This window comes from Motacilla alba, chromosome 9 (genome assembly GCF_015832195.1).
Source record: "Motacilla alba alba isolate MOTALB_02 chromosome 9, Motacilla_alba_V1.0_pri, whole genome shotgun sequence".
Lineage (NCBI taxonomy): Eukaryota > Metazoa > Chordata > Aves > Passeriformes > Motacillidae > Motacilla > Motacilla alba.
Genome location: NC_052024.1, coordinates 4,446,318 through 4,473,555, shown reverse-complemented (window position 1 = coordinate 4,473,555; position 27,238 = coordinate 4,446,318). Strand labels below are relative to the sequence as shown.

The following is a 27,238-nucleotide window of genomic DNA, read 5'->3' as shown; positions in this document are numbered from 1 at the left end:
TTAAACACTTTGAAAAAACCAGTTTTGCACAATCAGACTATGATCAGGCCCAGGGTTATTTTAACTCATCGCTGCTGTCATCAACCCAGCGAAAATGGAAGAGGAAAAAAAAAATAGAGGCAGCCATCTGGAAACACACCCAGTGTGCTCAGGGAATTTAGAAATGTAGATCAGAGATAGGCAGGGAGAAAAGTTGGATTTCTCTCTGTCACATTCGGAGGCAGGCAGGGAAGAGCACAGCCACAGCACCGGGGCCATCTGCTCCTGCCCGGGTTTGTCACCTGAAACGCGGCCAGGAGGGACAGGACCCAGGGGCCTTTGCCAGGGGAAGGTGCACACGGGGCCCCCAAAAATGTACACTCGCTGCAGCCTTTCAGCTGGATAAAAGCATTTTCCAGGAGGGAGTTTCCCAGCAGCACCTGAGGTGTCACACAGCTGGCTTAGGGCCAGCACAAAGCGCCACCAAAGCCAAGAACAGCCTCTGTCCCCAAACCAGTGACCACATGGAGCACCTCACCTCCTCAGGGACATGGCAGGGACAGGGGACTGACTGTTCAGCTCCCAACAGACTTCACAGCACACTCAAACCACGAGGAATTTTGGATTTTATTAAAATGACGGATAAAATGCTCACTTATCCCAAAATCCTGAAAGAGTCTAAAGCCGAGCCCTGTTAATCTGACTGATTTCTGTTACGGGGGCTGTGAACACTTGATGGTCCCCCTAACCAAAGCCCTTAAATCCCTTGTCAGGGCAGGACAAATACCCCAAACAACTGCTCAGCTGACCCTGAGGTACCTCAGGCTAAAAAAAACAACTCTGCCTTCCTGGCAAACCAGCACAAACCTCTCTGCTCCTGAAGGAGGTGTCAGCCAGGATTTACTGCTTAAAAGCAAACTCTTGGTGCAGAGAGCTTGGAAAGTGCCTCAGAGCTCAAACCCACAACAATTCTTCCTAAAAGCACTGTGGAATATTGAACTTCCACAGGGAAAGCAAAGGAAACAGCAGGAAGCTGAGGGGGAAGGAGACCCCTCGGTGCAGCAGTGGGGGCGGTGACCACACCACCCCAGCTCCAGCCCAGAGGCCTCCAGCAGGCAGGAATGCCCTTCCCAGAGTCAGGAGTGAGCATTCCTGTTTCAGAGGAGGCAATTTCCTATCATAGCTATCAGATCCCTGAGTTTCCAAGCCCTCCTTAACCACTCAGACTCTCTCTTTCCCAGCAGTCACACAGCAGATCACACAGCCTCAGCACCTCTGTCCTCCTGGGGCACCAAACTGCAGCTCCCTTCTTCCCATCTGTGGGATGATACAGATGCCATTCCAACAATCCACACTGATAGATCCTTCTGAATGATAGCAGAGTTTATTTTAATATTTTGTACAGCCAGCATTGGTCTCCAGGAATAAGTTATAATCTTACATAAGTGAGTCAGCCCAAACCCACCCTTAAGGAATGTTCAACTTTCAGCATTTCTGATTTAGAGGGAAATTATTTAGAGGGGAAGATGCAGTCTGAAGAACGGGAATCAATCTGAATTTGTGATTAAAACTCCTCGGAATTCTCAGGGTTTCCTTGCCTCTAACTGGATCATGGACAACCACAGAGGATGCATCTTTCAGGACTGCATTGAGGATACATTCATCCTGGGGACTATTTATTTTCCTAAACTGGGCAGGGTTTTGTTTCCTTTATCCCCAACTCTATGCCCCACGGTTCTGCTCTGCAGACACTTTACAGTCCAGTACAATCAATGCCTGTAACAGATTTGTCCGGGTACCTGGATGCCCGTCCCACATCCTTTATTTGGCTGTTCTCAGCACCACCTAAAACACCTCCATTGCTCACAGCACGTTCTGTCTGGTGCAGCAAGAGGAACAGACCTTGATTTGCCTTTCAGCAATGAGCACACAGAACAAATAAATACTTTAAAATCCTTTAAATTGTAACAACTTACACAGTTCCAGGGCAGAACCTGGCGATCTACCTGGCCAAAAGCACTCCAAGGCAAAGCCTCACTCACTTCCTTGAGGAACGGGGAAGGGGATGAGCAACAGCCCAAGAGGAATTCCTCTTTCTTCCATGCTCAGAGAATTGCCAGTGTCTAGTATCAAGCAACTCACACTCTCTAGCACAAAACAAAACAAAAAAAAAAAACCAACCAACCAACCAAACATACAAAACCAAACAAAAAAAATCAAGCAAAAAGAGGTTGTATAAACATTTCCTTTCCCTCTCTGAAAAGCAGCTCTGAAACAGCCCAGGCAGCTCTGGGAGATGCCAACCAGCACAAAAGCAGAGTCACGAGCCAGCCATGGGTCTCACAGCCTTCCTGCCCTGTTAAAGGACACTCCGAGGGCTCCCTCCAGACTTTCCAGCCTCACAGCAGAGTGATTTCACCAGGAATTCCCTCCTCACTACACCTGGCAGCTTCCCAGCCTGCACAGGCCAGCACAGGGACACAGCTGGGGGGTCTGGACATGGCTTTGAGAAAATCAGCGAAGAGCACAAACATTGAATGTGACCCAGAATCCCCATCAAAGGGCTGGTGAGAGTTTTACTAGTCCAGGGCAGGTGAATGTTGGGGTGCTGGGGGATTTGATTCAGTTAAGAAAGGTTCAGGCAAGCCTTAAAGCTTTATAAAGCCACTGAAGCTGAAAGTAAGGTCTGGTTGCAGAAGCCCAATGCTCCTTCCACATTATGTTGAGGCATCTCACAACAGTGATTAGCAAGTGAGAGAATGCTTTGAAAAGGTGGCTTTTTTGAGTGGAGAGGAAGGCAGGCTCAGTGCTGTGCTCAGCCTTCCTTCCCCGAGGGGAGCATGAGCTCTGCTGAAAGGAAACTCGCAGGGAAAAGGTTTTTGTTTCCTACAGAGAACAAACCTGTCACTGAAGCCATGGAAACTTTCACAGGAAACAACCCAAAGCAGCACCGCACTCCACAAGAGCATCCCAAAACACGTTACAACAGAACTGCACTCACATGAAGGCTGTACACCTGTCCCAGGTGTGTGTTCTGGTGCCAGGGAGGGGGGTGATTTTTTTTTCCCTTTAAGAAATCCCATCCCAGTTAGAATAAAGCAAACCCTTTCTTTTAACTGTTCTTTTCGACGTTTTCTTTATATACAATCCTTAAAATACACTTAAAAATAGCTGCACACGTGTTGTATGGTTATACCAGAGAAGGGCAGTTGCACAGACCGTGCCTCTCGGGACACTAAAAACTGTAAATACCCCCAGCTCTGCTCCAGCCCCCACGCTGGCCCCAAGGAGGGAAGGAAGGAAGGGAAGGAAGGAAGGAACAAGCAGTTTGGAAATGGGAGTCTCTCACAAAACACGCCACTTACAAATCTCAGGGTAATTTCCTCAAGCATTTTTGTATCAAGTCCTTTTTTAAATGTCTGAGGTCACACTGCCATTTTTTAGCAATAAAATCTGTTGCGACATGCATGTGTCAGCTTCCCACTCAACCAACTGCAGCCCTGAGGATTTTTCTGGCCTGGTAGAAAGAGGAAATGTAACACAATTTCTGAAGTACGGCTGGTCCTCTGTTTCCAAACTCCATGTGGTTCCCTCGATGGCTCTTGGACACACACCCACACTGTTTTGTTCTTTTTTTCCTCTAATACACGTTTCCCTCTAACCAACATGCAGATTTCTCCTCCCAAACATCCACATCTTGACGTCCCAACAGAACAATCCACGTCATCCATCCAGAGGCTTTCCCAGGTAGACCAAAGTCACTTCTGTGTTACCATACACAGCAGACACTGCTGGATACAGGCAAACTTTTGGCAGTCCTCTGAAGGCAACTCCCAAGAACTCATAGCCCCTCTCAAACGCTAATGTTTTGTCTTCCATGTCCAGGATAACTCGAATCCTTTCACCTATCTGGAAACAGAGACAGGAGGGAGAGTAAAAATAACACACAGAAAGAGTCAGCATGTTCATGGAAACAAAAATAATGCAAAGCATAACGTAGCAGAGAATTTTAAAGCAGGGCTGTCCAGTGTCTCATGACTGATTGCTCTTATGACAGGAATTTCTCAATTTCACCATGATTTGAAGCAGGACAGCCTGCACCCACCACCTGTTTATGATAATAAACACAACCCTTCCCATGTGAGCCTGTGGCAGCACTGAGAGCAGGCACAACGTGCTGTGTGCTTTGGAAATACTGCAGAGCTTTGGAATCTTTGCAATGGGCTCCGAGTGACCCGAACTCTGTGTTCAGCTGCTGCTATTGCTGAGCAGCAACTGCTCTGTGAGGAGCACACAATGGGTTTAACAAAGGCAATTGCCACCTACAAAAAAAGTCCCAGAATAGATTAAAATGCAGGTGCTGTCACTGACAGAGGTGTTCCCTCACCAAGGTAAAAGGAAATTTCAGTACAAAATGTAAAACCAAAACCCTAAAAAATATATATACACGTACACACACAAGTGAAACCAGCATTGATCACAGCAGGAGTCTTGGACTGAGGCAGGCCCAGAGCTCCCTGCATTTATCTAGCACACATTATTTCACATACCAACAAAAGTCCCAGACAACAGCCACAAGCAGAGCAGGCACCCCACAAACTCCTGACTCTTCTCCAGCCAGCTGCAGCACTGTGAATTTCTTCTAGCCAACACTAACACACACATGTGTTTCCTGTAAGCACGTTTTCTATGAGCAGATCGCTGCACAGGTCTTAATAAACACAAAACACACCAAAGGGTCACTGATTTGAACTTTCACACAAAATTTAGGCAGATCAGATGCAAGGTACTACGCAGATCTTCACCCACAAGTGAAACAAAGCCACAGCACTGGGGCTTGGAGTGGATTATTTTAAAAGTCCTTTCCAACCCATTCTCTGAATATGAGACGGAAATTACAGTGATCCAGTTGAAGTTGTAACACGAGCAAATCCAGCAGTGAAAAGACAGTTGTGTGAGCAGGCAGAATGACAAGACAAGCACTTCTACAAGGTTAAAAAGGCAGGGTGGCCTCTGCTCTTTAACACCCTGAAGTTATCTGAACATCAGATTCCAGATAAGGGATGTCACCCACGGAAGGTGGCCAGTGAGCAAAGCAGGTTTCTGCAGGAAGACTCTCACCTAAGCACTAACTTCAGCTCACCCTGCCAGACTACAAAGGGGTGCAAGCACTCAGACACTCACCTTGCTGTGGAGCAAGTTGCTACTTCAGAAAGCTATTACAGTCTTTTCAGGTTTTATTCCAAAAAAGCACCACGATGTCTAAGCAGACACCCACAGTACAGGTTTCACACTCAGTGTTTGAGATTAAAGTGTGGGAACAACCCAGGGTCAGGTGCACTGAACACCAGACAGGTGTAGCCTGCAGAAGCAGTAAATGAAGGGGGAAAAAGGCTCACATTTGAATAGAATCATTTGCCTTCTGCAGGGAAGGCAAAGAGACCTTTGAGGGTCACTTAGGAGCAAATTCAGCAGCCAGCCGGGACAGCGAGGGGCAGCCAGCACCCCCCCAGCCCTCCAAGCCTCCTCACCTGGTATTTGGGCGCGTTATTGCACTGCGGGAAGCTGCCGTTCACCTCCCCGTTATGCAGCAAGTTATTGTCCACCAGGTTCCAGCCCCAACTCTGGTCGTCGCTGCCCAGCAGGGCCACGTAGCCCTGGCACTGCATGGCGGCGCGCTTGGTGGCGATGCCGATGACGGCCACGGTGCCCAGCGGGCCCTCCCACCACACCTCCCAGGCGTGCCGGCCCTCGCTGAAGCCGATCTTGGTGCGCGCCCCGTCCGTGCTCTGCGCGATGGGGTTGCGGTGCAGCGTGAAGCCGTTCTTCTTGATGTAGACGTTCCTGGAGCAGTCGTTGGTGCTGAAGGCATGGTGGAAGGCACGGACCTGGGCGAGAGAAGGCGGGTGGGGGAGATGGACGGGGCTTGCAGCAGCCTGCTCTAGTGGGAGGCGTCCCTTCCAACCCAAACCATTGTGGTTCCAGGAGATAAAAACCCTGTCGCGTTTCCCAGCCTCCCGCCCCCTTCGTTTCCGATGGCGGGTGGGCCGGAGGGCTGCGGGGGCGTCCCCAAGCGCCGGGGGAGGCGGTGGAGGGGCGTCCCGGCGGGGTGGGGGTGTCCCCGGGGCTCGGGGGTCCCGGCCTCACCTTGCCCTTGTAGGTGGGCACGTTGCAGAGGATGTCGGTGCGCAGGGCCTCCTCGGCCAGGCAGCGGGCGGCCAGGCTGCGCCACACCTCGCTGTTCTCGTCGCCGTGCAGGACGCGGTGCCACAGCTTGCAGACCAGCGCGCAGCTCCGCAGCTCCCGCAGCTCCAGGTACGAGAACACCAGCTCCAGCACCCGCCCCGGCAGCCGCCAGCCCGGCCCTCCCCACGACGCCGCGGCCGCCCCGGGGCCGGGCCCGGGGCCGGGCCCCGCCGCCATCGCCCCCCGCGCTCGCCTCGCCCGCCCGGTGTCGCCGGGGCCGCCCGAGGCCTCACGGCGCGGGGGCGCGCGGCGCCGCCATCTCGGCCGCGGGCACCGCCCCGCGCGTGCGCGGCGGGCGCGGGGGGCGGCGAGGGGCGGGGGCGGCGGCGGAGCCGAGCGGAGCCCGGGGCGGCGAGGGCAGCGCGGCGGAGCCCGGGGAGCCGAGGTGAGAGCTGGGGGCCCCGCGCCTCCCGGATCCCCCGGGACGGCCCCGGCTGCGCCGCGCCACGCCACGCGGGCCGGGCCGGGGGGCGGCCGCAGGGCCGGGCCTGCCGGGGCGGGGGCCGGTCGGACCGAGCTGCCGCAGGGCCGGGGTTGGCGGGTGCGTCTCACCTGGGGTCCCCGGGGACCGGCGGCCGCGAATATGCCCCGATGCGAGCTGCGGGGAAAGTATCGGCCCTCTCCGTGGTGTTATTTGATCGCCAAGACCGAAGTTCCTCTGGTGGAATGAATGGGCTCTGGCTGCTCTTTAGATCTGGGTCAACAAAAGTCACATGGAAAACACAACGTGGTAGGGAAAAAGAAAGAAAGAAAGAAGGTAAAACCACCAGAAACAAGCCGTTTGTTAAATAAATGCGCGGACCTTAGGGCAGCGAAGCGGCTGCTGGGCTGTCACACAAACTCCATGCGCCTCTCTCCTTCTCTCCGCAGCGTCCCAGTCCCTCCAGCACTTTGTGCTGCCCTTTCTCGCCCTTCGCTTAATTTCCTGCTGATGTGCTCCCGTAAGCCGGGCTGTGGCACAGGCTGCTGCGGGCAGGCACACCAGGGAGGGTTGAGGTTGGCGAGCGCCATGGGTGTGCTCTGAGAGCCAATTAAATGTGTTGCAACCTGTTTTAAATTAGTAATACTTCTTTTAGAAAGTCTCATGGTGCTGTTTAGGTCGGAAAAGACCGGTGAGCACCGTGGTAGTGCCTGGCGTCGCTGCTGTTGGAGCGAAGCTCCGCTTGGGTACTGAGCTGTCCTGAGCTGTCGAGGTGCCCGTTTTGGCTGGACGCTGGAGTTTCAGGATGATCTTCTTGCTTGATGAGTTTCTGCTGTAACGAGACCAGCGACCGCCTCAGCTCAGGGCTTGTTTTGGTTCGTTCCAGGGGCGTCCCTGAAGCATGGCGGTGAAGTGGAGCGGTGGGCATTCCTGCTCTGTCCTGTGCCTGCACGTGAGCGCGGAGGGGCTGGTGGCCTCCGGCGCGGAGCGGGGCGAGCTGGCGCTCTGGGACGGGGCAGGCTCGCCCGTGGCTCAGCTGCGGCTCCCGCAGGCGCAGGACGTGACCTCGGTGGTGTTCTCCGCCCGCCGGCCCAGCACGCTGTACGCGTCCCACGGAGAAGCCATCAGCGTGCTGGATGTGCGCTCCCTCCAGGAGCCCCTGCAGCGCTTCCAGGTGAACGAGGAGGAGATCAACTGCCTGGCGGTGAACGACGCCGACAGCTTCCTGGCTGCCGCGGATGACTCGGGGGCCATAAAGGTTGTGGACTTGGAAAGCAACAAAGTCAGCCGGTCCCTGAGACACTCCAACATCTGCTCGGCTGTTGCCTTCCGACCTCAGCGGCCTCAAAGCCTGGTTTCCTGTGGACTGGACATGCAGGTGATTTGCATACATGTGCACGGTTATTAATGAAGTGAAACAGTAATTAACCACCTGTGTAGTGAGGCACCCCCAGACTTTCACCGAGCACGAAGGTGTTCAGCCTGCAGTCACTGGAAAGCTCACTCAGTATTCTGAAGTAGTTTTGGCCAAAAACCTGTGTTGGGGCTGTTTGGGCTATGTTCCACTCGGCACCTTCTGCCCCTGTTTTTATCTTCGTTGACATTTACAGTTCAAAAGTGAGTGGGGTGAGGGGAAATCGGAATACACTGCAAAGCTCACTTGTGCTGTATTAGCTCTTTGTTGGACTGAGCAAAACCAGCAGCTGTCCCTAGGGATCAGTTGTGGCCGCAGATGAGATGCAAAGGATGGTAAGGAAAAGGCACAGTGCTTGAGGCAGGCAGGCGGAGCAGCATCTTTCCAAATGGAACGTATCACTCTGAGGACAAGTGATTTGTATTTGATCCTTTGTATTTGATTGTATTTGTATTCAATCCTTTGTTCTGTTAACATCTTGGAGGCATGAAATGTTCTTTGCCTTTTAAACTTTTCTGTCCTCATCAGGAGGAAACTTTTGTCCTTTGCATTCTGAGAAGAACCACGCTGGGAGTTAAGCCCAGAACAGATATTTTTTAGTAATTTCTTTCCAGTGCTTGAGGTCTGACCACATTCCTGGTTTAGCCCGATATGAAAACTGTCACTTCTCACAGGTTTCTGTGGTTCCAGTGGTGTCAGGGTGAAGTTTGTGTGACAGGTTTGAGCAGTTTCACCCTGTGTTCTTGAAACCAAAGTACATCTCACACCCATTAGAGCACATACATGCTGATATTTAGTGTAAACTGTATTTTCCTGTGTTAAAGCCATGCTGATAGATCCTGTTTGGGAGGAGTAAACAGTCCCTCAGCTGGCTTAATTTTGGTCCCTAAAATGCAGATACAGAAGCTTGTGGCTGGAGACTTTTAATCAGAATTGTAAACATTTATGTACGACTCGGTACAAGTGAGCTGATTATTTTTTGTGACTTTTTAGTATTAGTTTCATTTATTGTAGCTCAGCAAGTTGGTTTTTAGGTGAAAGTCAGTATCCCAAAACAGGATTTCATCAGTGTGCTTTTTGTACAGTGAAAAGAGCATCATTCTGCATGGAGGCTGCATTTAAGATACATCATTTCCCAAAGGGGAGCTTAGCTGCAGAACTCTGAAGCCCTGTGCTGCACCGTGCCTTTGGACAAGTTATGAGCTCTACAAAACATGTTCTGGGCTTGTCAAACCCGCGGGGGAGCCGTGGCTGATGAGAATTGAAATTCAGGTTGCAGGAGTTCTCTCAGGAGTTTCGATGAAGCAGGGAAAATGCCATGAGGACTGAAAATACTTAGTTTGCAGAAAACTCTTCAGCAGTTGATGGATTCATCAGATTGTTGCAGTCCTGTCTCTGGTGAAAACAGGAGTATTTTCTGTAAGCATCACCCTCTGATTTACAGTAAATCACAGTTGTTGTGGAAGTAGTTTTAGTGCAGCAGCAAGAGCAGTAACTGAGACAGGAAAGTGACAGGAAATATATTTCAGATGTTTTAATGTGATTTGGATTCCAGAAATGCAGAGCCAAGCTCTTTTGTGAACTAAATTTAAAGTCTCCTGTACTTCTTATTGGTGATTACTGCTGAAGTAATATTTTTATTAATAACAAATTGAAGCTTAGCTTTATGAAGCAAACAGTACATCACTGCTGCATTAGACTGACTTGTGCTTTTCCATCTGTTGGCCTTGAGAATGGTCATTGTCAACTCAGATCCTACAAAAATCCTGAGAGCGTTACTTTTAATTGGCTCAGTATAAATCTGTAGTGCTTGAACTGCTCTACAAGAGACACAGGAATCTTCGCTGGGGGCTTGGAGGTGGGGTGCCATTGGAAAAGGAAGTCTAAAAGCACGACCTGCCCCATCTCAGTAGGTGAAGCATGCCTTATTCCATAGCACAAACCAGATCTTCTCACTGGATATGAAAATAAATACAAATATGCCTGTTTAAAAACCACAGCCTCAACTGCCGTTTGCCTTTTGCTGTCCCATTTTTCAGACACATTTATGGAAGTGACTATTATAGGCCAAGTAGCAGAGACAGAAATCCAGAATGATAATGATCTCTATTCACTGCTAGGGTTTCCCTGTCCCTCCTTCTCAATAATTGATGTGCAGGATGTCATGATTACTACTGCTGAGATGAATGCAAAAGCTTTTAGAGCAGTGTTTGCGTGGTCTAAAGGTCTGAGTCATTGACTGCAGAGTGTGGTGGTGGGGCTTTGGAAAGCAGGCCGGGAAGATTTGCTACATTTATTAGAGCAAGTTTAACCACACGCCTTACACCCCTTGGAGTCACACACAGCCTTCGCTCTGCTAGGACAAGCATGGTTGCTCATTTTACCATTAAAGATCCGATCTGAAGTAAAACACGCAAACAATTGATTCATCCTATTGTTTTTTTTCCAGGTGATGCTGTGGAACCTGCAGAAAGTTCGTCCCTTGTGGACCACGAACCTGCAGGAGTGTGAGGTGGAGGAAGAGAGCCCGCAGTCGGCCGGGCAGTTCTTCAACCCGCCGCTCGCGCATTCCCTGTCCGTGGCCTCTTGCGGCAACGTCTTCGGCTGCGGAGCCCAGGACGGAAAAGTCCGAATATTCCGAGTCACCGGTGCCAGGTTCGAACGTGAGCTGGAGTTCCAGGCTCACAGCTTGGGAGTCTCGCAGGTGCTCTTCATGCCCGAGGCGTACCAGTTGTTGTCCGGAGGAAACGACGGGAAAGTCTTGCTCTGGGATGTCAGCAGCAACGTCGGGAAGCAGCAGAAAAGTCCAGCAAAATCTCTGCACAGGAGGAAGGCCCAAGCAGCTGCTTCCAGCAGAAAAGATGGGAAGCTCAACAAAGCGGCCTCAAATGAACACCCTGGAGTTGTGCCAAAGCTCAGCATTGAGCACGGAGAGAAGGTGAACTGGCTCTCGTGTGCAGAGATCAAAGGCTCCAGGAGAGTGTTGGTTGCTGACCAGAGCAGCTCTGTATCAGCCTATCCATTGCCAGAACCTTAAAGCACCCAGGTGCTTACAGAAGTCTGGGGGACAAAACCACTTCTCAGTTACATGCACTGACGGTGAACTGGACAGAGAAGCCCTCTGGGTCCCTGGGAAGGGAAAGGGATTTGCTGTGCACTCGTGATGTCCCTGGCCTCGTGCTGGTTCTTTGTGGCTGTTACGCTCACAGCCGCTCACTCTTGCAGGGTTGGCAGTTTGCTGCTGGAATGTAAGTGAAACGGGTCTCTATATGTAGGGGTAACATTAGTTCATGGCTAGGCTGATGTAATTAAGGCTGGAGGAGAAAATTAGTGCTCAGGAGACACCCACAATGCTAAGTGAGGCTGCTGAGCAGTAGCAGGGCTGTCACTGGCTCAGCCCTATGTAGTTTGGGCTGTTGCAGTGCTTCTCCCATGAAGCTGTGTCCCAGTTGGCTTAAACTGGTCATGGTGGAATCTGGTTTTCATCACACTCTGTCAGCAGCTGCATAGACTAGAGATGCATCAATTAACGAGTAATCAAATGAGTTTCCTTGTGGTTGCCAGCTGAAGTTTTTCACTGCAGCAAAAGAAGGAGCAGGGGAACTGCTACACCTGTTTGCTGGGTCAGCTGTCAGTTAGTTGTGTATCCCAGGGAAAAAGAACTATTACACTTGTCTTAATAAATGCTTTCTCTCTCACTGTTCCCTTGTCCTTAGACTCACTCTAATAGTGCCAGACTCACACAAAACTGTGTCACAAAGTTTATTGTAGCCCCGTCACAGGGTGAATATGAAGGGCCAAAGGCACAGCTTCTCCTTACCCAAAGACTTCCTGTCTTCCCAAAGCTTTGAAACACAATGAGCAGAACTTGGCTTGCTAGAAGCTTCCCTTCATTTGCAAATTGAAGGTAGGAAGACCTCAGTGGAAATGTTACAGCTCTGGGCATGCTCAGTTCATGCTGGATTTCCCATAAAGTGGGCCAATAATTTTTTAGAAAAGGGGATTTTTCCTGGGCTATCCTTATCCTGTCACAGAACTGAATTCCTAGTGCTGGCTGAGGACCTGCTGCACTGGTGGGAGGTTTGGGTTTGTGCTGCTGCCTTTCACCAACTGGGCTGTTACCAGACTCATATTATATTGGAAAAATTTCCAGCTCTATTTTTTTACATACCCAGCTCTGGAAAATGATTATCTGGTTGTGCTGCCTCTTTCCACCCTTTATGGAAGAGATTCCAACTGTCTTGGTTTTGCTCAAAGCAGCTCCCAGCAAACAAACACAACTCATTCTCATCCAAATCAGATTTTACCTTCGTACCTTTTTTAATTAAAAAAAAACCAAAGGCAATCTGCTTGTACAGCCTTTCCCAGCAGGAGACTTTGGCCCAAGACATGATCTGCTGGGCACAACAGCAAATTGAAGCCAAAACACAGCAATAAAAATTTTAAAAAAGCATAAAATTGTAGTTGCTCCCTTTTGTGTTACCTGTGAATTAGTTCATCTGTGACGACATGGGCTCAGTGGGGCAGAGGAAGGGCTCGGGTCGGGCTGTGGGGTTCAGCATGTGATGTGTCCATGAACGTGTGTTGGTGCATCCATGCCCTATATTTGGATATACAGGCTATAAAAAGCCTCGGAACAAACAACCTCCTGCAGGACTCAGATCCCCTGTCCCTGCTGTTGCTGCCGGCTACGGGAGAGGAGCGAGCCCGCTCCGGCTTTCATTCCCTCTCTTGGTGTGCTCCAGGAAGATGGCGAAAGCCAGCATCTCCCTGCGCTCCCTGAACGAGACGCTGAACAGGTCCTGTGGGGCCGGGGAGGGAACGGGGCGGGCTGGGGCACGGGACAGCACACCAGGCTAACCTGTGCTGCTCGGGAAACTCTGTGGGCACTGGGTGTGAACAGACATCGGGTGTATACAGGGAGGGAGGAGCTCATGAACAGGCTTAATCTCTCACTGGGGAGGAAAGAGGGACAGAGCCATCAGCTCCATGGCGGTGTTCATTCCCTGGCTGCCATCCTGGCTGTTTGCTGCAGGATTTGGGCAGTTGCTCCATCACCCATGGCCTGCAGCTGCATGAAGTGTCACCAGGCAATGAGGGCACTTGGTCTGCTCGGCCTGGAGGAGACCTTATTGAGGGTTACAACTTCTGCATGATGGGGGGAGGAGGGACAGACACATCTCCGTGGTGCCCAGTGACAGGACCTGAGGGAATGGCCTTAAGTTGGATAAGGGGAGGTTTCAGTTGGGTATTAGGAAAAGGTTCTTCTCCCAAAGGGTGGTCAGGCACTGAAGAGGCACCCCAGTGAATGTCACAGCACCAAAGCTGCTGGAGCTCAAGACAATGCTCTCAGGCACAGGGTGGGATTGCTGGGGGGGCCAGGAGTTGGATCCTTGTGGATCCCTCCCAACCCAGCATATTCTGTGATTCTGTGAAATTCACGCTTGCTGTTCTAACTGGAGATTTGAGGTGAGCTTCTGATTTTCAGGCCATGCCTCAGAGTCTGGAGGGTTGAAAGATAGGGAGTCTGTGGTTATCACGAGCAAAAAAAATTCCCCAAGAATGGACCTTTCTTAAAAGTTTAAGGAAAGAAATCACTGGGGAATCATGTCATAGGTGACACTGATCCGCCCTCCATTTCCAAAGCACTTGGCAGAGGAGCATGACCAACAGGTTCATGGACTTCCTGAAAAATAATCCGGCCTCAGCTGCCCCCGCTGGCACTGATCCGTGCTGGGCTGTGCAGCAGCAGGCACCAGTGGGGCTGGCTCAGAGCAGATATAAAGTTACAAGCATGGATCTTCAGGAAAAAGAGTCAAATGAGGGTCTGAAATTCTCTGCAGTTAGAGGCAGGGAGGACACTGTCCCCACTCTCTGGATTTTCACATTACTGGGAGGGTGGGCAGGCCCTGGCACAGGGTGCCCAGAGAAGCTGTGGCTGCCCCTGGATCCCTGGAAGTGTCCAAGGCCAGGGTGGATGGGGCTTGGAGCAACTTGGTCCAGGGGAAGGCGTCCCTGCCTATGGCAATGGGTGGAATGAGTTGGACTTTAAGGCCCTTCCAACCCCAACCGTTCTGGGGTTCTGTGACATGTTACATTTAAAGGCAAACTGTGCAGTGTTGGGACATTTAAAAGTCAAATCAGGTGTCATACATACAACTGTGGTTTACCTGCAGTGAAAAGGATCCCTGCCAAGAGTATCACAGCTGATGGGATGCAGTACTTCTGCTCAGGAAATGCATGATTATGTGTTGACAGACAGACAGCTGACAGACTTGGAAAGAAACTGCTCCTCTTGTCGAGGTACTGCTCATACTGTTGGTTCACCCACAGCCTTTATGACTTTGAGTCACACGATGGTGAACACAAAAGTAGCTATTGGAGACTTGACCAGAGGGAAAAACGATGAAACAACTCCTGAAAGGAAAAAGTGAAAATTAATTCTGTGGGAAACTGCTTGAAGAAGTGTGTGTCTAATGTACCGTGGAGTGAGAGAACGGGGAGAGCTTGGAGAAGTGTGGGATGCTGCACTGGCCTGGAAAATCAAACCCACAGAGTGACAGCTCTAAAATGTCATTTTCTGTAAATGCCTAAATAGCAGAAGTAAGGTTTCACATAGAACCACACTTCCAGAGAATTGGGAATGCTGGGGCTTCTACTGCATGGCTTCCAAGTATATTCTGTGTGCTAACGAGAGAGGAATTTTAAAAGTTTTCTGGTAAAGAATGGGGATGTGGTTTGTGTGTACACTAGTCAGAGTTAGAGGTCACTGACTGAGTGGTAACTTCACTTACACTAAAGGAAAAAGTGTTCAGCGGTCATGATGGAAATGAAAACAGAAGGTTTAATCCATTCTTCCTCTTTTCATTCCAAACGCAGATCAAGAGGCAGTAGCACTCTATCAGAATTCACTTACAGCTGTGGGAGTTCACTGTGGATCTACCGTGGTATAACTGAACAGACATTTTTAGATCCAAAATTGGCAAATGCTGAAATATTTGTTGCAGGTGCTTAAAATACAGAAGAATAATTTACAGACAGGCAATTAAAAATGTTTGAGAGACAAAACTGGTCAAATAGTTAAGCAAGGCTGCTGAGAAACTACTGCTGCACTGAGAGTAGCGTTAGTGATGAGATCTTAGATAACTTCACTCTTACTTGTAGAGGAGGAAGTTGGAGAATGGGCTGTGAGGAAGCTTATTTACCATGATAAGAAGCTGCAAACCAGCAATTCACCGGCAAGAACACTCATTATCTGACAACCCAGCTCTGAAAGTCATTCACAGCAAACTCCAACTCGCCTCACCTCAGCTTCTGCACTTGCTCTCTCTGTGCCGACAGATTCGATCCGATTATGACACATCAATCCTTCCAGCTCTTCTGAACTCCCCACATTTCGACATGACACCAGCTTAGTTTTCCAATTAAAGTTCTATTTTCGTCCCAAAATTCTTGCCGAAGCAAGAGGAGTCCTACAACAGTAAGAGGAACTTCAACCAGGGTGCAGAGGAAGCCTCTAGCCCCAGGGAACAACAGAAAATCCTTAGACAAGGATCTGCACAAGCGGCCAGACAATGAATTAAGGTCGGGGATACTTAGTAAAATATGCCACTGTTGAAGGCTTTTTATTTTCTCCTCATTCAGGTCAGCAGCAGACAGAATCCAAAGTAGGGTTTGGTTTGGAGAAGGGGGAGGCAGGAATAGAGACAGGCAGGGAGAGGGAGGAGCTGCTGATAGGAAAAAATGGCATTTTTGGTCCATCTCTTATAACACCAGGCATTAAAATACCGTGGGATACATGTCAAAGAATGGAAAAATGTTTGAAGGGTTTTGTTTTGGCTTTTTATCTTTTAATGTCATCACCAGCTGCTGTGTATTTTGTCCTTACAAAAAGTTCATCCAAAGATCCAGATAATAGAGTGTTTAACACAGGTAGGTCACAGAAGCAGTGGAGCAAACTAGGAATGAAAAAAGATAAGGAAAAATATGTAGGTAATAATATTTGCTGATAGTGTAGTTATTGTTAGCTGATGCAGCCTGAAGTTTTGCCAGTAAAATAAAGAGGAAAATCACAAAAAATTTTGTAAGGAGTAGGTGATGCTCTGCTAGTGAATTGCTACTGACCACCTAGAACTGAGTAGTTCAGTACTTAGGAAGGGACTTTGAATGATTTATATTAGCTTTCAGATCCTCAGGATTCTCAATAACACACCTTGATGTCAATCAGGTAACAGGAAAATGTGAAGAAAACTGTCTTTATAAAAACGACCCACAGTGACAGAAGCCCAGCACACCCTGTGTCTCCAGGAAAGGGAGATATGAGTACAAAAATAAATAGTAGCATTCCCTCGTACCTTGTCTCAACACAGCAAGTTCTTTTAAACCAGGCAGTTTTCTTCGGCAAAAGTGGAGTGGCTTAAAACTCAAAACCTCATCTTTATAATTTACGATTTTAAATAGGGAAAAACACAACAGATAGCAAATAATGAAAAAAGCAGTTAATAAATACAAGCTGTGAAGTCGTTTTTATCACAGTTGTTCCATGGAAGGACGGTCCTATTAAAAAAAAACCAAAACAACAACACTGCAGGTGGCTTTATTATTTGCATAATTTTTAACCAGAGGAGTAATGAGAAGTTCTGCTCAATGTTAAATGAAAATGGTTCAAAAGACCATGACATTACAAATAAAAGCATAAATCACCTCAAAATGTGTTAGAGAAAAACATACGCCGCCGATAATGCATATGGTCGAGAGCCACAGATATAGCCACATACTCATTTTGCAGCTGTATTTGGAGATGTCAAGATCTCTGCACCAGGGAACGGCAAAAAAGACGCGACAACAAACCTTGACTTTTAACGGTGTTTATTCTCACTAATCACGGGAGGACCCCCAGAACGGGGTGTGAAGGCGTTCACAATGCCCTGTCGCGGCAGAAAGCCCCAGATCCTTCCGAAATTCCCTTACTGTCGCTTTCCGCCGGCCAGGGTGGAAAGCAGGCTGCAGTGGCTGGAGGCTCGGTTCGCGCAGCTGGACCGCAGCCTGCAGAGCCTGGCGCTGCAGTTCGACCAGCGGGCCGCCATGCTGCGGGAGGACCTGAGGCGGGATGTGCCGCGGCCGCCCGCGGCCAGGTGAGCTCAGCCGGGGAACAAAGGCACGGAGCAAAGCCCGGCTCCACGCCGGCCTCGGGCACTGTCCCGGGGCAGGCTGTGCCAGCGCCTCAGCGCCCTCACGGGGAAGGATTTATCCCTGACATCCCGCCTAACGCTGCTCTCCGGCTCTGGGCAGCCATTCCCGCCCGGCCTATCGCGACAGCCGAGCCCGCCTTCCCTCTGAGAGCCTCTGTCTCCTAGCAGGCTCGGCGGAGCACCTGGAAGAGGAGCAGGAGGAGACGGGAGAAGAGGAGGTGAAGAAGGAACGAGGGCAGCAGAAGGAGGAGAAAGCGGAGCAGGAGGCGGAGCCCTCAGCCGGACGGCGGGAACGGCCCCAGAGTGAGGGGCGGGGCGCAGCGGGGCCGCCATTGCGGAGCCGCGGCCTCTCCCGGCCTGCGGAGCGGTGGGTGCCGAGTCCTCGCTGGGACCCTCAGGGGCTGGGGGTGACGGGGGACCAGGGGCACGAGAGACCCCCTTTCCGCTGGGCGCCGACGTCCCGGGGTTTTTTTTTTTTTTGTCAATAAAAATAGCGGAAATAATAAAACTCGCCTTAACGTGTATTTGTCTCCATGGAGAGTTCTCTGTGAGGAATGGCAGCCTTTCTTTCAAGGGCCTCCTGTCTCTTTAGCTGCCTGTTTGAGAAGCTTGTTACTTAAATATCAGTGGGTTTTTTCTTTTGCTGTATGTGTCTTTTGTTTTCTCTCCCACAGTATTGCTGGGCCAAGTGGAAAAATCGTGTGAGGAGACAGATGACCCCCACAGTTTCAAGTCATACAAAAAGGTGCTGAAGTTTTAATTCTTCATTTATCTTAAGAAAAAAGGAGTTTTAGCTTTATAGTCCTAGCTTAAGCAAGCAAATGAATGAGGAAGAAGCTGCTCTGCACTGGTGTATTTCACCTTCAGAACGTGCTGGAAGCAAGCTTATGCCAAAAGCAGCTCTCAAAGGATGTGCATATACTGAAAAAATGAGTGAATGGAAGCTTGAGGTAACTGGAATAACACATCCAGCATATTTTATCATAGATAGGGAGAAGAGGGGAGTAACAGAGGTGGCTGGAAGAACTATCACCTTCTTTTCCCCCCTCTCCTTACCACCTCCTTGCTATCCCCAAAACATCTGTTACAGCTCACAGGAAACTGCAGTAGGAAAACCTGGTACAGTTTTTCCATGACTTCTGCAAAGCTCTTCTTCTTCCTCAGGAATCTCTCAGGCCCTGAGAAAAGCAACCACTTAAGAAGGCTTCTAAATCCACCAACATTTTCTTGAAGCAGCTGTAAAACATTTTGTATTCTCCTTTATTTTACTTCCCACAAGGAACCTAAATGTTTCTTTTTGCTTTCAGGCCCTGATGTTGTCCTGAGTGCTGTTCCTCTACCTCGAGTCAGTATGTCGAAGAAATCCAAGGCCCCGCTTTCCTTGTCCGACTGCCTCTGCCAAATTTGCATGGAGATCTTTGTGGAGCCTGTCACGCTGCCGTGCAGCCATACCCTGTGTAATTCCTGCTTCCAGATGACGGTGGAAAAGGCCAGCCTTTCGTGCCCCTTTTGTAGGCGTCGAGTCTCTTCCTGGGCACGCTACAATACCCGCAGAAATACTCTGATCAACTGGGAGCTCTGGGAGAAGATTCAGAAGAATTACCCCGAGGAGTGCGAGCGCAGGATGAACGGACAGGATTTGGACGAGGAAAGTAAGTGAAATGTCACTTGGCCTGGGATGTCTCTGCTTTGCCACAGGAATTGCTGTGGGCGACTTCAGATGTTGGGGAGTAAGGAGCTGTGGGTAGACAGGTGTGTTAGTGCTGGCAGGGACAGAGCTCTCCTGCTAAAGGGGCAGGGGAGAGGCGGGCAATGCCTTCTTCATTTGTAGCACAGAGGATAAAAATTGCATTGTCTGGTGATTTCAGTGGGTATTTGTTCATGCCTTTGGTGTGGGGTATCAGTGCCTGGCCTTGTTCATTGCACATTTGCAGCTGCAAGCAGAATGTTTGAGTCTGTGGGTGTGTTTCTTTATCAGCGTCGAGTGAAGTGGTTAGAAGATTTTCAGGTGTTAGTTAGTTTGGTTGAAATTCCAGGGGTTTAGTCAATGCAAGAATCTGTGAGCTAAAAGTTGTGGTGTCAGAGGGAAGGAAGTGAAATCTCATTAACTTTTTGAAGAAGGATTTTGGGGTTTATGATGTTGCAAGTGCCCCTGGGGGACATTTTGATAGGTTTGCCTTAGGGCAACTTGTTCCACTTGCAGTGTTCTGAGGTCTTTTTAATGAAAGCGACTGAGATACACAAATTATGGTCAGTGTACCAACAGAGAATGAATGAGGGGATGGCCTGGGTTGGGTAAGACCTTAAAGATCATCCCCTTCCTCCCTGCCATGGGTAGGGGCACCTTCCACTAGACCAGAATGCTCCAAGCTCCATCCAGCCTGGCCTTGGACACTTCCAAGGATGGGGCAGCCACAGCTTCTCTGGACAACTTGTTCCATTGTATTTCCTTTATATACAGTGCTTGGGAAACACTGCCTGTCCCTGCCACTCTGTAACACCTTAATATTTTTTGCTTTATTCCTTCCTTTTTTCAATCACGGCATTTGATTTAAGTCAAATCATTCCCATGACAGGGTATGGAGGTAAAATCCTTTGTTGTTGTTAAGATCCTTTGTTGTTGACTGTCATGACTTTGTTGACTTTGGTTTTTTCCTCTCCTTCCTCTCGATTAGTCTGTGTCCCCAAGCCGCAGCACCAGCTGAGCAAGCCTGGGGAGCTGAGGCAGGAATATGAAGCAGAGATTAGTAAGGTAAGTATAAAAATATGTTTAAAAAGCATAAATACTTTGTATCCACTTATTTGAATTGCTCCTACAAGCAGCTGTAATTTTATTTAATAATAAAGATGCTTAAAAGGGCATTGCAGCTGCAAGAACATACTGGTCACTCCTGAATCATGAATTAAATTGGTGGAAGAGATTTCTTTGTATTTGACATGAGGTGACGTTCTTGATCTATACCTCCTACCTCATCTCTCAGTCAATTTACATAAAAGTAGCAAATGTGGAAATTTGGAACTGTTTGGGCTTAGGTTTTATATTTGTCTTCTTGATTTCCCTCCAAGTAAGGGACCTCAATTAGATAACTTTCAGTAATAAACATACAGCATTTTCTCTCTTCTTTGTTCACTCCGTCACCTGTGCTTATTTGAAAATCAGTAAGAATTCTCAATTTTGGCTTATTTAAGGATCCTTCTTCCAATTCAGACACAGTAGTGTTAAGATTTAGAGCTGGAATGTATGGGAATGCACCTTTCCCTGAGAGCCCCTTGCTGGTGATTACAGGAGCACGTGAAGCTGAGGACTGGGGGGAATTTCCAAAGAAAGCTTCATTCTTTAAGTACTTTGCTCTGCTCGTGGAGTTGTTGGTAACTGATCTCTCAGCATGTCTGCTCTAAGAAAGGCAGATGTAAAATTCCTGGCCTGCTGCTTTGGGTTTTGTGTGTTTCAAGAGAGCAGCACTCTTCTAGAAGAGAGATGTGCTGTCTTTGGTAAATACAATGATAAAAGCAGGTTGAGCAAATGCTGTGGGATAGCTGGCATTCAGCCTCAGACAGAATTCCAATTCCACTTTCTCTGTACATCCGTGTACTTGGAGATCTTAGTTTTGTTACTAACACTTTGAAAAGGTGAAGAATGGAGTTTAACCTTGCAGGTTAACTGTGTGATCTTAAAGAAACCAGAAGGTTTGTCGCTGTGGTCAAACCCGAGGCTCTGCACGCGGGATCCATGTGATCCTGACATCTTTGAGACTCATGCAATGAAATGCTGCTGTATTTGTGAACAGTGAACGCCTCACGTGTAAGCAGTGTCGGCTGAGAGCTCCTGGTGTAGAGTGTAACCAGGTGGATTTTTTCAAACACCTGGTGTAGGTGGAGGCAGAAAGGCGAGCGCACGAACAGGAGGAGAACAAAGCGAGTGAGGAGTACATCCAGCGGCTGCTGGCAGAGGAGGAGGAGGAGCACAGGCTGGCACAAGAGAGACGGAAGGAGATGGAGAAGCAGCTGAAACAAGATGAAGAGCTGGCCTGGCAGCTCAGTAACAGTCTGGTGAGTTAGGATCGAGTGGGACAGCATCAGTATCAATATAGTGCAAGCAACTTGGACTTCTCAGAGCAAATATTAAAATTTGGAATAGTTCAAATTTATTTTAGTTGTAGTTGAAAGCTGTTGTCACCCTACAGTACTTTAAAGCCTTGATTGACCATTAATTTTTGAAGCCTGTGTGATACACACTTGAAATCCAGCACCCAGCATGTTTTCATTGTGAAACATTTTAAAACATTGATTCTCTGCTGTTTGCTTCCTTTTCCTATTTTTTTTTAAATCCTTCCTTCGAAGAAATGAATATGAGTAATCTGTACTGGAAGAAAGGAACACACAATGACAATGTACCTTACATTTTGGGGTTATTTTTGTTTAATTAATGTGTTTTGCTTAGTTGAATTTTTGCCACCCAGTGATGAAACCTGTGTACTTATTTGAGCAAAGCCTCCTGTCACTCAGTGCTAGATCCAGGAAGGTGTAAGGAACAGGTAACATTTCTTTCTCTGTTACCATCTGTTACGCCCACTTCTAGAATTCTTTGGACAACAGTAACTGATTCTGCAGCAAAACCCAAGTAGTTCCGTGAGGTTTCTGCAGTTTGTGTTGTGTTTTGTTTTACCTATTGCTGTTTTTACTTGTCTGGAAGAATGAGGATCCTGAGGGACACGTGCCCGGCAGCCCGTCACCAGCACACAGCCTCTCCCTTCAGACATCCCCGCTGAACCTGAGCAAGGCAAGGAACAAACCAAGCAACTCTGGAGACATTCAGAAGTAAGGGATTCAGCCAAGTGTTTCTTTAATTATTGGCCTCTTTCAGTGTCTCTCTGCCCCATTTGCTTCTTTGGAATGCTGTAGGCCAGCTTCCCAAGATAACTGGGGACAGATGTGAGGTGTTGAAGTTTAAAAGATTTCCTCATAGGAGGAGAAGGGAAACACTTGCCTGCTTGTTGTTTTTTGTTCCTCAGAATGAACTTGAAGATCTTGAATAATGCAAAGGACTGACAATTCAAGGACAAAATGTTTAAAGGGGTATCCTTTTTTTCTTTTTAAGGTATCTGTCTCCAAAGAATTATGGTATGTTAGGATCAGCATCGTTCTCCAGTACCACAGGAAGAGGCGGGAGCAACTCTGTCTCTGGGGTAACAGGAATAATTTTGTTATAAATCTCAGTTAGTAATTATGGGATATTTTCCCCTTGCCTGTAGGGTTCCAATCCTCTATTCCCCTTGCACATTGGCACTGGGCAGGTTATACTGCCCTTTTGAAGCTACCTTTGGTGTTCATGATTGGCAGTTCTGGAGCCTGCTGGAAGAGGGTGCACCCTGATTTACATCATTCCACAGCTGTCTTTCAGATCATTCCTGTAAGGCCTCCAAAGAAGATGAGCAGGCTTGCACATTTAGTCTGAATCACTGATAAGAGGAAGATGCTGCACTTGTGGTTTCAGTCCTTTAGCTGGGCTTCTGCAGTTATTTTAAATATTTTCATTATTATTAAACAGTTAGGTGTTTTTTATAAAGAGAAGTATCCGAGTTGCTATCCCAGAGCGCTCAGGGGCAATGCAGCCATGAGAAGTGAGTTTGGTATTTATTCACACCCATGGGCTTTTGATAAATTTACTTCATTTGTGGTGTCTCCCTTTTCTTCAGGAGACCAACAGCAATGAAGGCAGCAGATCTGCAGTGCAGGATGAGCAAGAGGAAATGCCAACCCTGTCTCCACAGCTGACCAGTGTAAATAAAGATTCTGGAGCTAAGGATTCATTTTTGGAATCATGCATGAACTATTTCAGCGCCTCAGCTTCAGGTGAAACTGCCACTGTCAAGCAGGAAAAAACACCAGGACCAAACGGTTTAGAAGATGGAGTTCCAGATGCACTTCATGGAACCACAGAAGGGGAAGGGTCTAGGACAGTTCTTCTTAGATCCAAAGGAGATGATGATGGAATTGAGTCAGACAGTGGCAATTTGACACATGTCCAAAGGGTAAACCTTGAAAAGTCTGATGAAACTTGTACCTCTGGTCAGTTAGAAATGAATTGCGTGATGTCTCACAGCCAGACTGTGTTGCCTGGTCTGGGGAAGGAGGCTGGACACTCAAATGAAGAGACACCAGACAGGCCACAGAACTCTAAGGAGACTCCCAAAAGGAAGTTGGTGGAAGCCCCAGCTGATGGCGTGATTGACTTGGACATGCTTGATAAGAGGAGAAGAACCTTTTCAGAAAGTGTAGAAGACCAAGGAGAGCAGATGAATGATTTTAACTTGCAGACACAAAGAGCCTTTGAGCAGGAGTTCTATGAAAGGCGCAGGCAGGAGGAGCAGGACAGGCTCTTGGCTCTGCAGCTGCAGAAGGAGCTGGACAAGGAGGACAGGACACTGAACAGACAGAAGGGCTCTCCCGACGAGTATCTGCTTCGCACCAAACCACCCCGGTCTGGCAAAGACTCCTCTGCCAGGAAGGGAACTTCCAAGGGGGCAAAAGACTCAAAGGGATCAAAAACCCAGGCTGAAACCAATCACCACAAGACTCGCAAAGGTTCCTGCAATGAAAACTGGCAGTCCCCTGCCAGGGTCCGGGTGAAATCCCCCAGCATCAAGGAAGGAAAGGTTTTGAATTGCGTGGTTAATACCAGTGACACAAATGATATTTGTTCACTGCCTAAGAACAAGCAAAAGACAATCCTGCAGATGTTTAAAAGCCCTGTTGCGGAGTAGATCAGAGCCATGGACATGTGGCAGTGGGAGCTGTGGTGATGCTCTCCTGTGCTGGGCGAAGCTTCCCTAAGCAGTTCTGAGTGGTTGCCTTGGAGGGGAACCACTTTGGGCAGGGGTGCTGTGAGTTCTGAGAAGTTCTAGTAACACACGCCCCCAGAATGTAACATTTTTTAATTGTTCCTTTCTTGAATCTTATTTTCTAGCACTTGCAGCACTTCTTGCAGGAATCGGAGTATTTCTTATTTTCTAACTTGCATTTATGTGGTTTGGAGTGTGAATACTGGTAGTGTTGGAAAGCAACGATAACTGATGGTCTGAAGAGAACATGAGAATCCAAAGCACATTCCATGGAGGAAGCAAATGAAAAACGAGTCTGTATTCCCAGCTGGCTGTCAGCTGCAAGTTGAAGCTTCCCTCAGCACAACCACTGTTCTGTAAATTGAAGCACCTTGCTGGAATTCAAGCTGCTGCTGGAATTGCATTGTTGGCACAGCCATTAACAGGAGTGTAAGCAGACAGCCACTCTTTCCCCCTCATATGCTAAGCCCTCCCTTCAACGAAGAGGACAGAAACAGGTCATTCTCCACTGCCACAGCCGAGGATCATTCCTGGATGCCAAGGCTGTGGGCATTCACCTCTGTTCACAGAGATCCCTCCTGCAGATCTCATTTTCCCTGCTGTTAAGAACAAGACACTTTTGTTTTCTTGTTGTTAAAATCCTGTTAATGGTACATGTGAATGTACAATGGTGTTACTATACTTAATGCTGGTTTATTTTCATGCTCAGCTAGTTGGAGTGTGATTAAAACAATAGTCCAGAAGCCAGTTACGATGGAGAAAGTAAAGTTAAAAGGGAAAGAAGCAACTGAAGACTGGAGCTGTCAGTAATGACATAACTGTAATTAGAAATTCACATAACTGCCCAGCCTGGCTGTAAGTGTTCCCCTCCATTTTTAGAGGCACTACTAAATACCGTTCCTGTTGGGTTTAAAGCTAAAATAACTCAAAGAAGTGCATAGATGTGGAGGTGCCAAGGCCTGTAGGAAGTTGAGGCTGGGGAAGAGGCAACCAGATCCTACTATGCAGAGGAAGTTTTCTTGCTAAGTGTTTCATCTGTTGTTTTATGAAGCCATAATTTGACTTTTCTTTGCTCCTTGGGAGCTACTTTTGCACTGTCTATGTTTAAAATGGAGCCAAGTGCCAGCTGCAGTGCTGAAGGGTGTGTGCTAGTCATCAAAGTCAGCAGATGTTTGAGTTTTGTCCTTTTTTTTGAACACTATTAATGACTTTAATTCTGTTCTAGGACATTCCTAACAGACTTGTTTCTTCAGCAGCATCTTCTGATGGTTTAAGTTTTAAAAAACCAAATTTCATGGAAAGCATGACCACCACACTGAGCCAAAAATATGAATTGTTGGGATTTTTTTTTCCCCCCAAAGCCTGCATATCGTTATCATTGGTGGGCTCCTCATAAATAAATAAATATATGTTCTGTTCAGAGATGTTTTTTGAGAAAGTTACAACAGGTGACCTGTGGCAAATCCTTTGCTCTTTCTCCTGCTGCCTCAGCCATTGTTCTGGAAGCTTTCCTTCAATGTGGGTCTGTTTTTCCTTAATCCTTAACACAGTTGGGATTATTTTCTGGTTTACCCATGATATCAAAAAAACATAACTAAAGGTTTGTTGTTTTTTTTAAGGCAGAGCTACTGACTGTTTCCACGCTGGTGACTCTCAGCCTGTCCAGTCAGGGTAAGCCTGTGAAAAAAAAACAACCAATTTTCAAAGCAGAATGCAAAAAAACCCAAAACCCACAGGACTAAAAATCGATTGTTAGATAAAACCAAACTTAAGTGCAAAATATACAAAACCTGTCACCTATAGCAGCAGCCTTATCCGAGGTGGGATGCTACAAGCCCCCAAATGACCCCATTCCTCATCATATCCATGGCACAATAATCCTCACCAGGCATAACTTGGCTTATTCTTTTAGATCTTCATTGTTAGAGGGTGGGATTTGGCCGCTGCTGAGTGGATTTGGGTTGTACCAACAGCTTGTTTCTGACCCTGTGGTCCGGGAGCTTTGAGGGAGGTGAAATCAGCTTTGTTTTACTGGTGTTGGTGAAGCAGGAGTCTGTATTTGAGATGTCTGGGCTGGTGCAACAGTTCACTGCTGCTCACCTGCCTTCAGCCCTGGTGATCAATTTGTCTTGTTTGTGAACAAGTTCAGCTCATCCCACTGCCAGGAAAAACAAAACGACTCCCAAAACCCCAAATACTTCACAGGCTTGCTTGCTTCTCTGAGCACCAGAGCTGGTGTGGGGATGGGAGGCAGTAAGAGAGGGAACAGATGGACCTGTTTCCATGGCAGTGAGGTAATAAATTTTCAGAATTCTAGGGAAACCTCAGCTTTTTGTGGTACTCGGAGTTGACAGGTGTTACTGGCAAGGTGTTCAGCAGCAAGGCAGACACATTCCTGCTGTGTCGGGAAACTGGAAAGGAGTAAAACATTCCTTTCCTGGCATTTCTTCAGGTGGCCTGGGGATCAGAAACACCTGGTACAGCAGGTGGGGACAAATCCAAGGGTTTTTTCTTCAGGCTTTGTGACAGTGACGGAAGGGATGCCCTGTGGGTGCAGACGAGCTGTTTCTTGACCACTTCAGGTCCTGCCCCACAGAATCCCAGGATGGGTCAGGGCTGGAAGGGACCTCAGTGTGGGTTCATCTGCTCCAGCAGGGCCATCCCAGAGCCCGTGGCACAGATTGTGTCCAGACAGCTCTGGGGTATCCCCAGTGAGGGAGACTCCACACCCTCTCTGGGATCTGTTCAGGGCTCTGTCACTGCCCAGGAAAGTTCTTCCTCATGTCCAGGTGGAGCTTCCTGGGCTCAGTCCTTGCCCGTGGCTCTGGTGCCATTGCTGGGCCCCCAGAGCAGAGCCCGGGCCCTGCTCTGCCCCTCCCTGCAGCCAGGGCCAGCCAGGGCTGAGGGCCCCTCTCAGCTGGGGCTCCTCTCCAGCCTGAGCAGCCCCAGCTCCCCCAGCCTTTCCTGGGCACCGAGATGCTCCGGGTTCTTCAGCATCTCCGCAGCTTCCCCTAGACCTGCTCCAGCAGCTCCACGAGTATAGTCTCGTGAGGAGGCCAGAGCTGGGCACAGCACTCCAGCTGTGCCTCACAGGGCTGGACAGAGGGACAGGATCAGTCCCTGACCTGCTGGCAGTGCTCCTCCC

The 27,238-nt window shown here is 48.5% G+C and overlaps 3 protein-coding genes across 8 annotated transcripts; 2 read left to right on the top strand and 1 right to left on the bottom strand.

Annotated features, from left to right (window-relative positions):
• Nucleotides 1–1,340: 1,340 nt before the first annotated feature.
• FBXO45 (F-box protein 45) lies at nt 1,341–6,502 on the bottom strand. 2 transcript variants are annotated; one of them, XM_038146106.1, is made up of 3 exons: nt 6,127–6,502; nt 5,511–5,867; nt 1,341–3,888 (listed from the first exon to the last, which is right to left on the bottom strand). In XM_038146106.1, exons 1-3 carry the CDS (start codon nt 6,400–6,402, stop codon nt 3,703–3,705), a joined length of 819 nt encoding a protein of 272 aa, XP_038002034.1. In that variant the 5' UTR covers nt 6,403–6,502; the 3' UTR covers nt 1,341–3,702. The 2 variants fall into 2 exon arrangements, with proteins under 2 accessions (XP_038002034.1, XP_038002035.1); XM_038146107.1 differs by lacking the exon at nt 1,341–3,888 and adding an exon at nt 3,951–5,341.
• A 48-nt stretch (nt 6,503–6,550) lies between these two features.
• Nucleotides 6,551–12,513, top strand: WDR53 (WD repeat domain 53). Its single transcript, XM_038146104.1, has 3 exons — nt 6,551–6,610; nt 7,533–8,024; nt 10,510–12,513. Exons 2-3 carry the CDS (start codon nt 7,548–7,550, stop codon nt 11,095–11,097), a joined length of 1,065 nt encoding a protein of 354 aa, XP_038002032.1. The 5' UTR covers nt 6,551–6,610; nt 7,533–7,547; the 3' UTR covers nt 11,098–12,513.
• A 126-nt stretch (nt 12,514–12,639) lies between these two features.
• Nucleotides 12,640–26,112, top strand: RNF168 (ring finger protein 168). 5 transcript variants are annotated; one of them, XM_038146301.1, is made up of 10 exons: nt 12,640–12,859; nt 17,051–17,194; nt 17,420–17,618; nt 17,926–17,996; nt 18,559–18,903; nt 19,927–20,003; nt 21,125–21,301; nt 21,945–22,069; nt 22,350–22,437; nt 22,948–26,112. In XM_038146301.1, exons 5-10 carry the CDS (start codon nt 18,603–18,605, stop codon nt 24,013–24,015), a joined length of 1,836 nt encoding a protein of 611 aa, XP_038002229.1. In that variant the 5' UTR covers nt 12,640–12,859; nt 17,051–17,194; nt 17,420–17,618; nt 17,926–17,996; nt 18,559–18,602; the 3' UTR covers nt 24,016–26,112. The 5 variants fall into 5 exon arrangements, with proteins under 5 accessions (XP_038002229.1, XP_038002232.1, XP_038002231.1 ...); XM_038146304.1 differs by having other exon boundaries at nt 17,417–17,618; XM_038146303.1 differs by adding an exon at nt 14,237–14,363 and having other exon boundaries at nt 14,940–17,618.
• The last annotated feature ends 1,126 nt before the right edge of the window (nt 26,113–27,238 follow it).

Bases quoted from the DNA above. Each gene is read 5' to 3' on its own strand.
- FBXO45 (XM_038146106.1), bottom strand. From the start codon at position 6,402: ATGGCGGCGGGGCCCGGCCCCGGGCCCGGCCCCGGGGCGGCCGCGGCG. The intron at 5,868-6,126 runs GTGAGGCCGGGA...TCTCTCGCCCAG, and splicing joins TGCCCACCTACAAGGGCAAG to GTCCGTGCCTTCCACCATGC. The intron at 3,889-5,510 runs GTGAGGAGGCTT...CTCTGTTTCCAG, and splicing joins ATAACGCGCCCAAATACCAG to ATAGGTGAAAGGATTCGAGT.
- WDR53 (XM_038146104.1), top strand. From the start codon at position 7,548: ATGGCGGTGAAGTGGAGCGGTGGGCATTCCTGCTCTGTCCTGTGCCTG. The intron at 8,025-10,509 runs GTGATTTGCATA...TTTTTTTTCCAG, and splicing joins CCTGTGGACTGGACATGCAG to GTGATGCTGTGGAACCTGCA.
- RNF168 (XM_038146301.1), top strand. From the start codon at position 18,603: ATGTCGAAGAAATCCAAGGCCCCGCTTTCCTTGTCCGACTGCCTCTGC. The intron at 18,904-19,926 runs GTAAGTGAAATG...CCTCTCGATTAG, and splicing joins ACAGGATTTGGACGAGGAAA to TCTGTGTCCCCAAGCCGCAG. The intron at 21,302-21,944 runs GTGAGTTAGGAT...CTTGTCTGGAAG, and splicing joins GGCAGCTCAGTAACAGTCTG to AATGAGGATCCTGAGGGACA.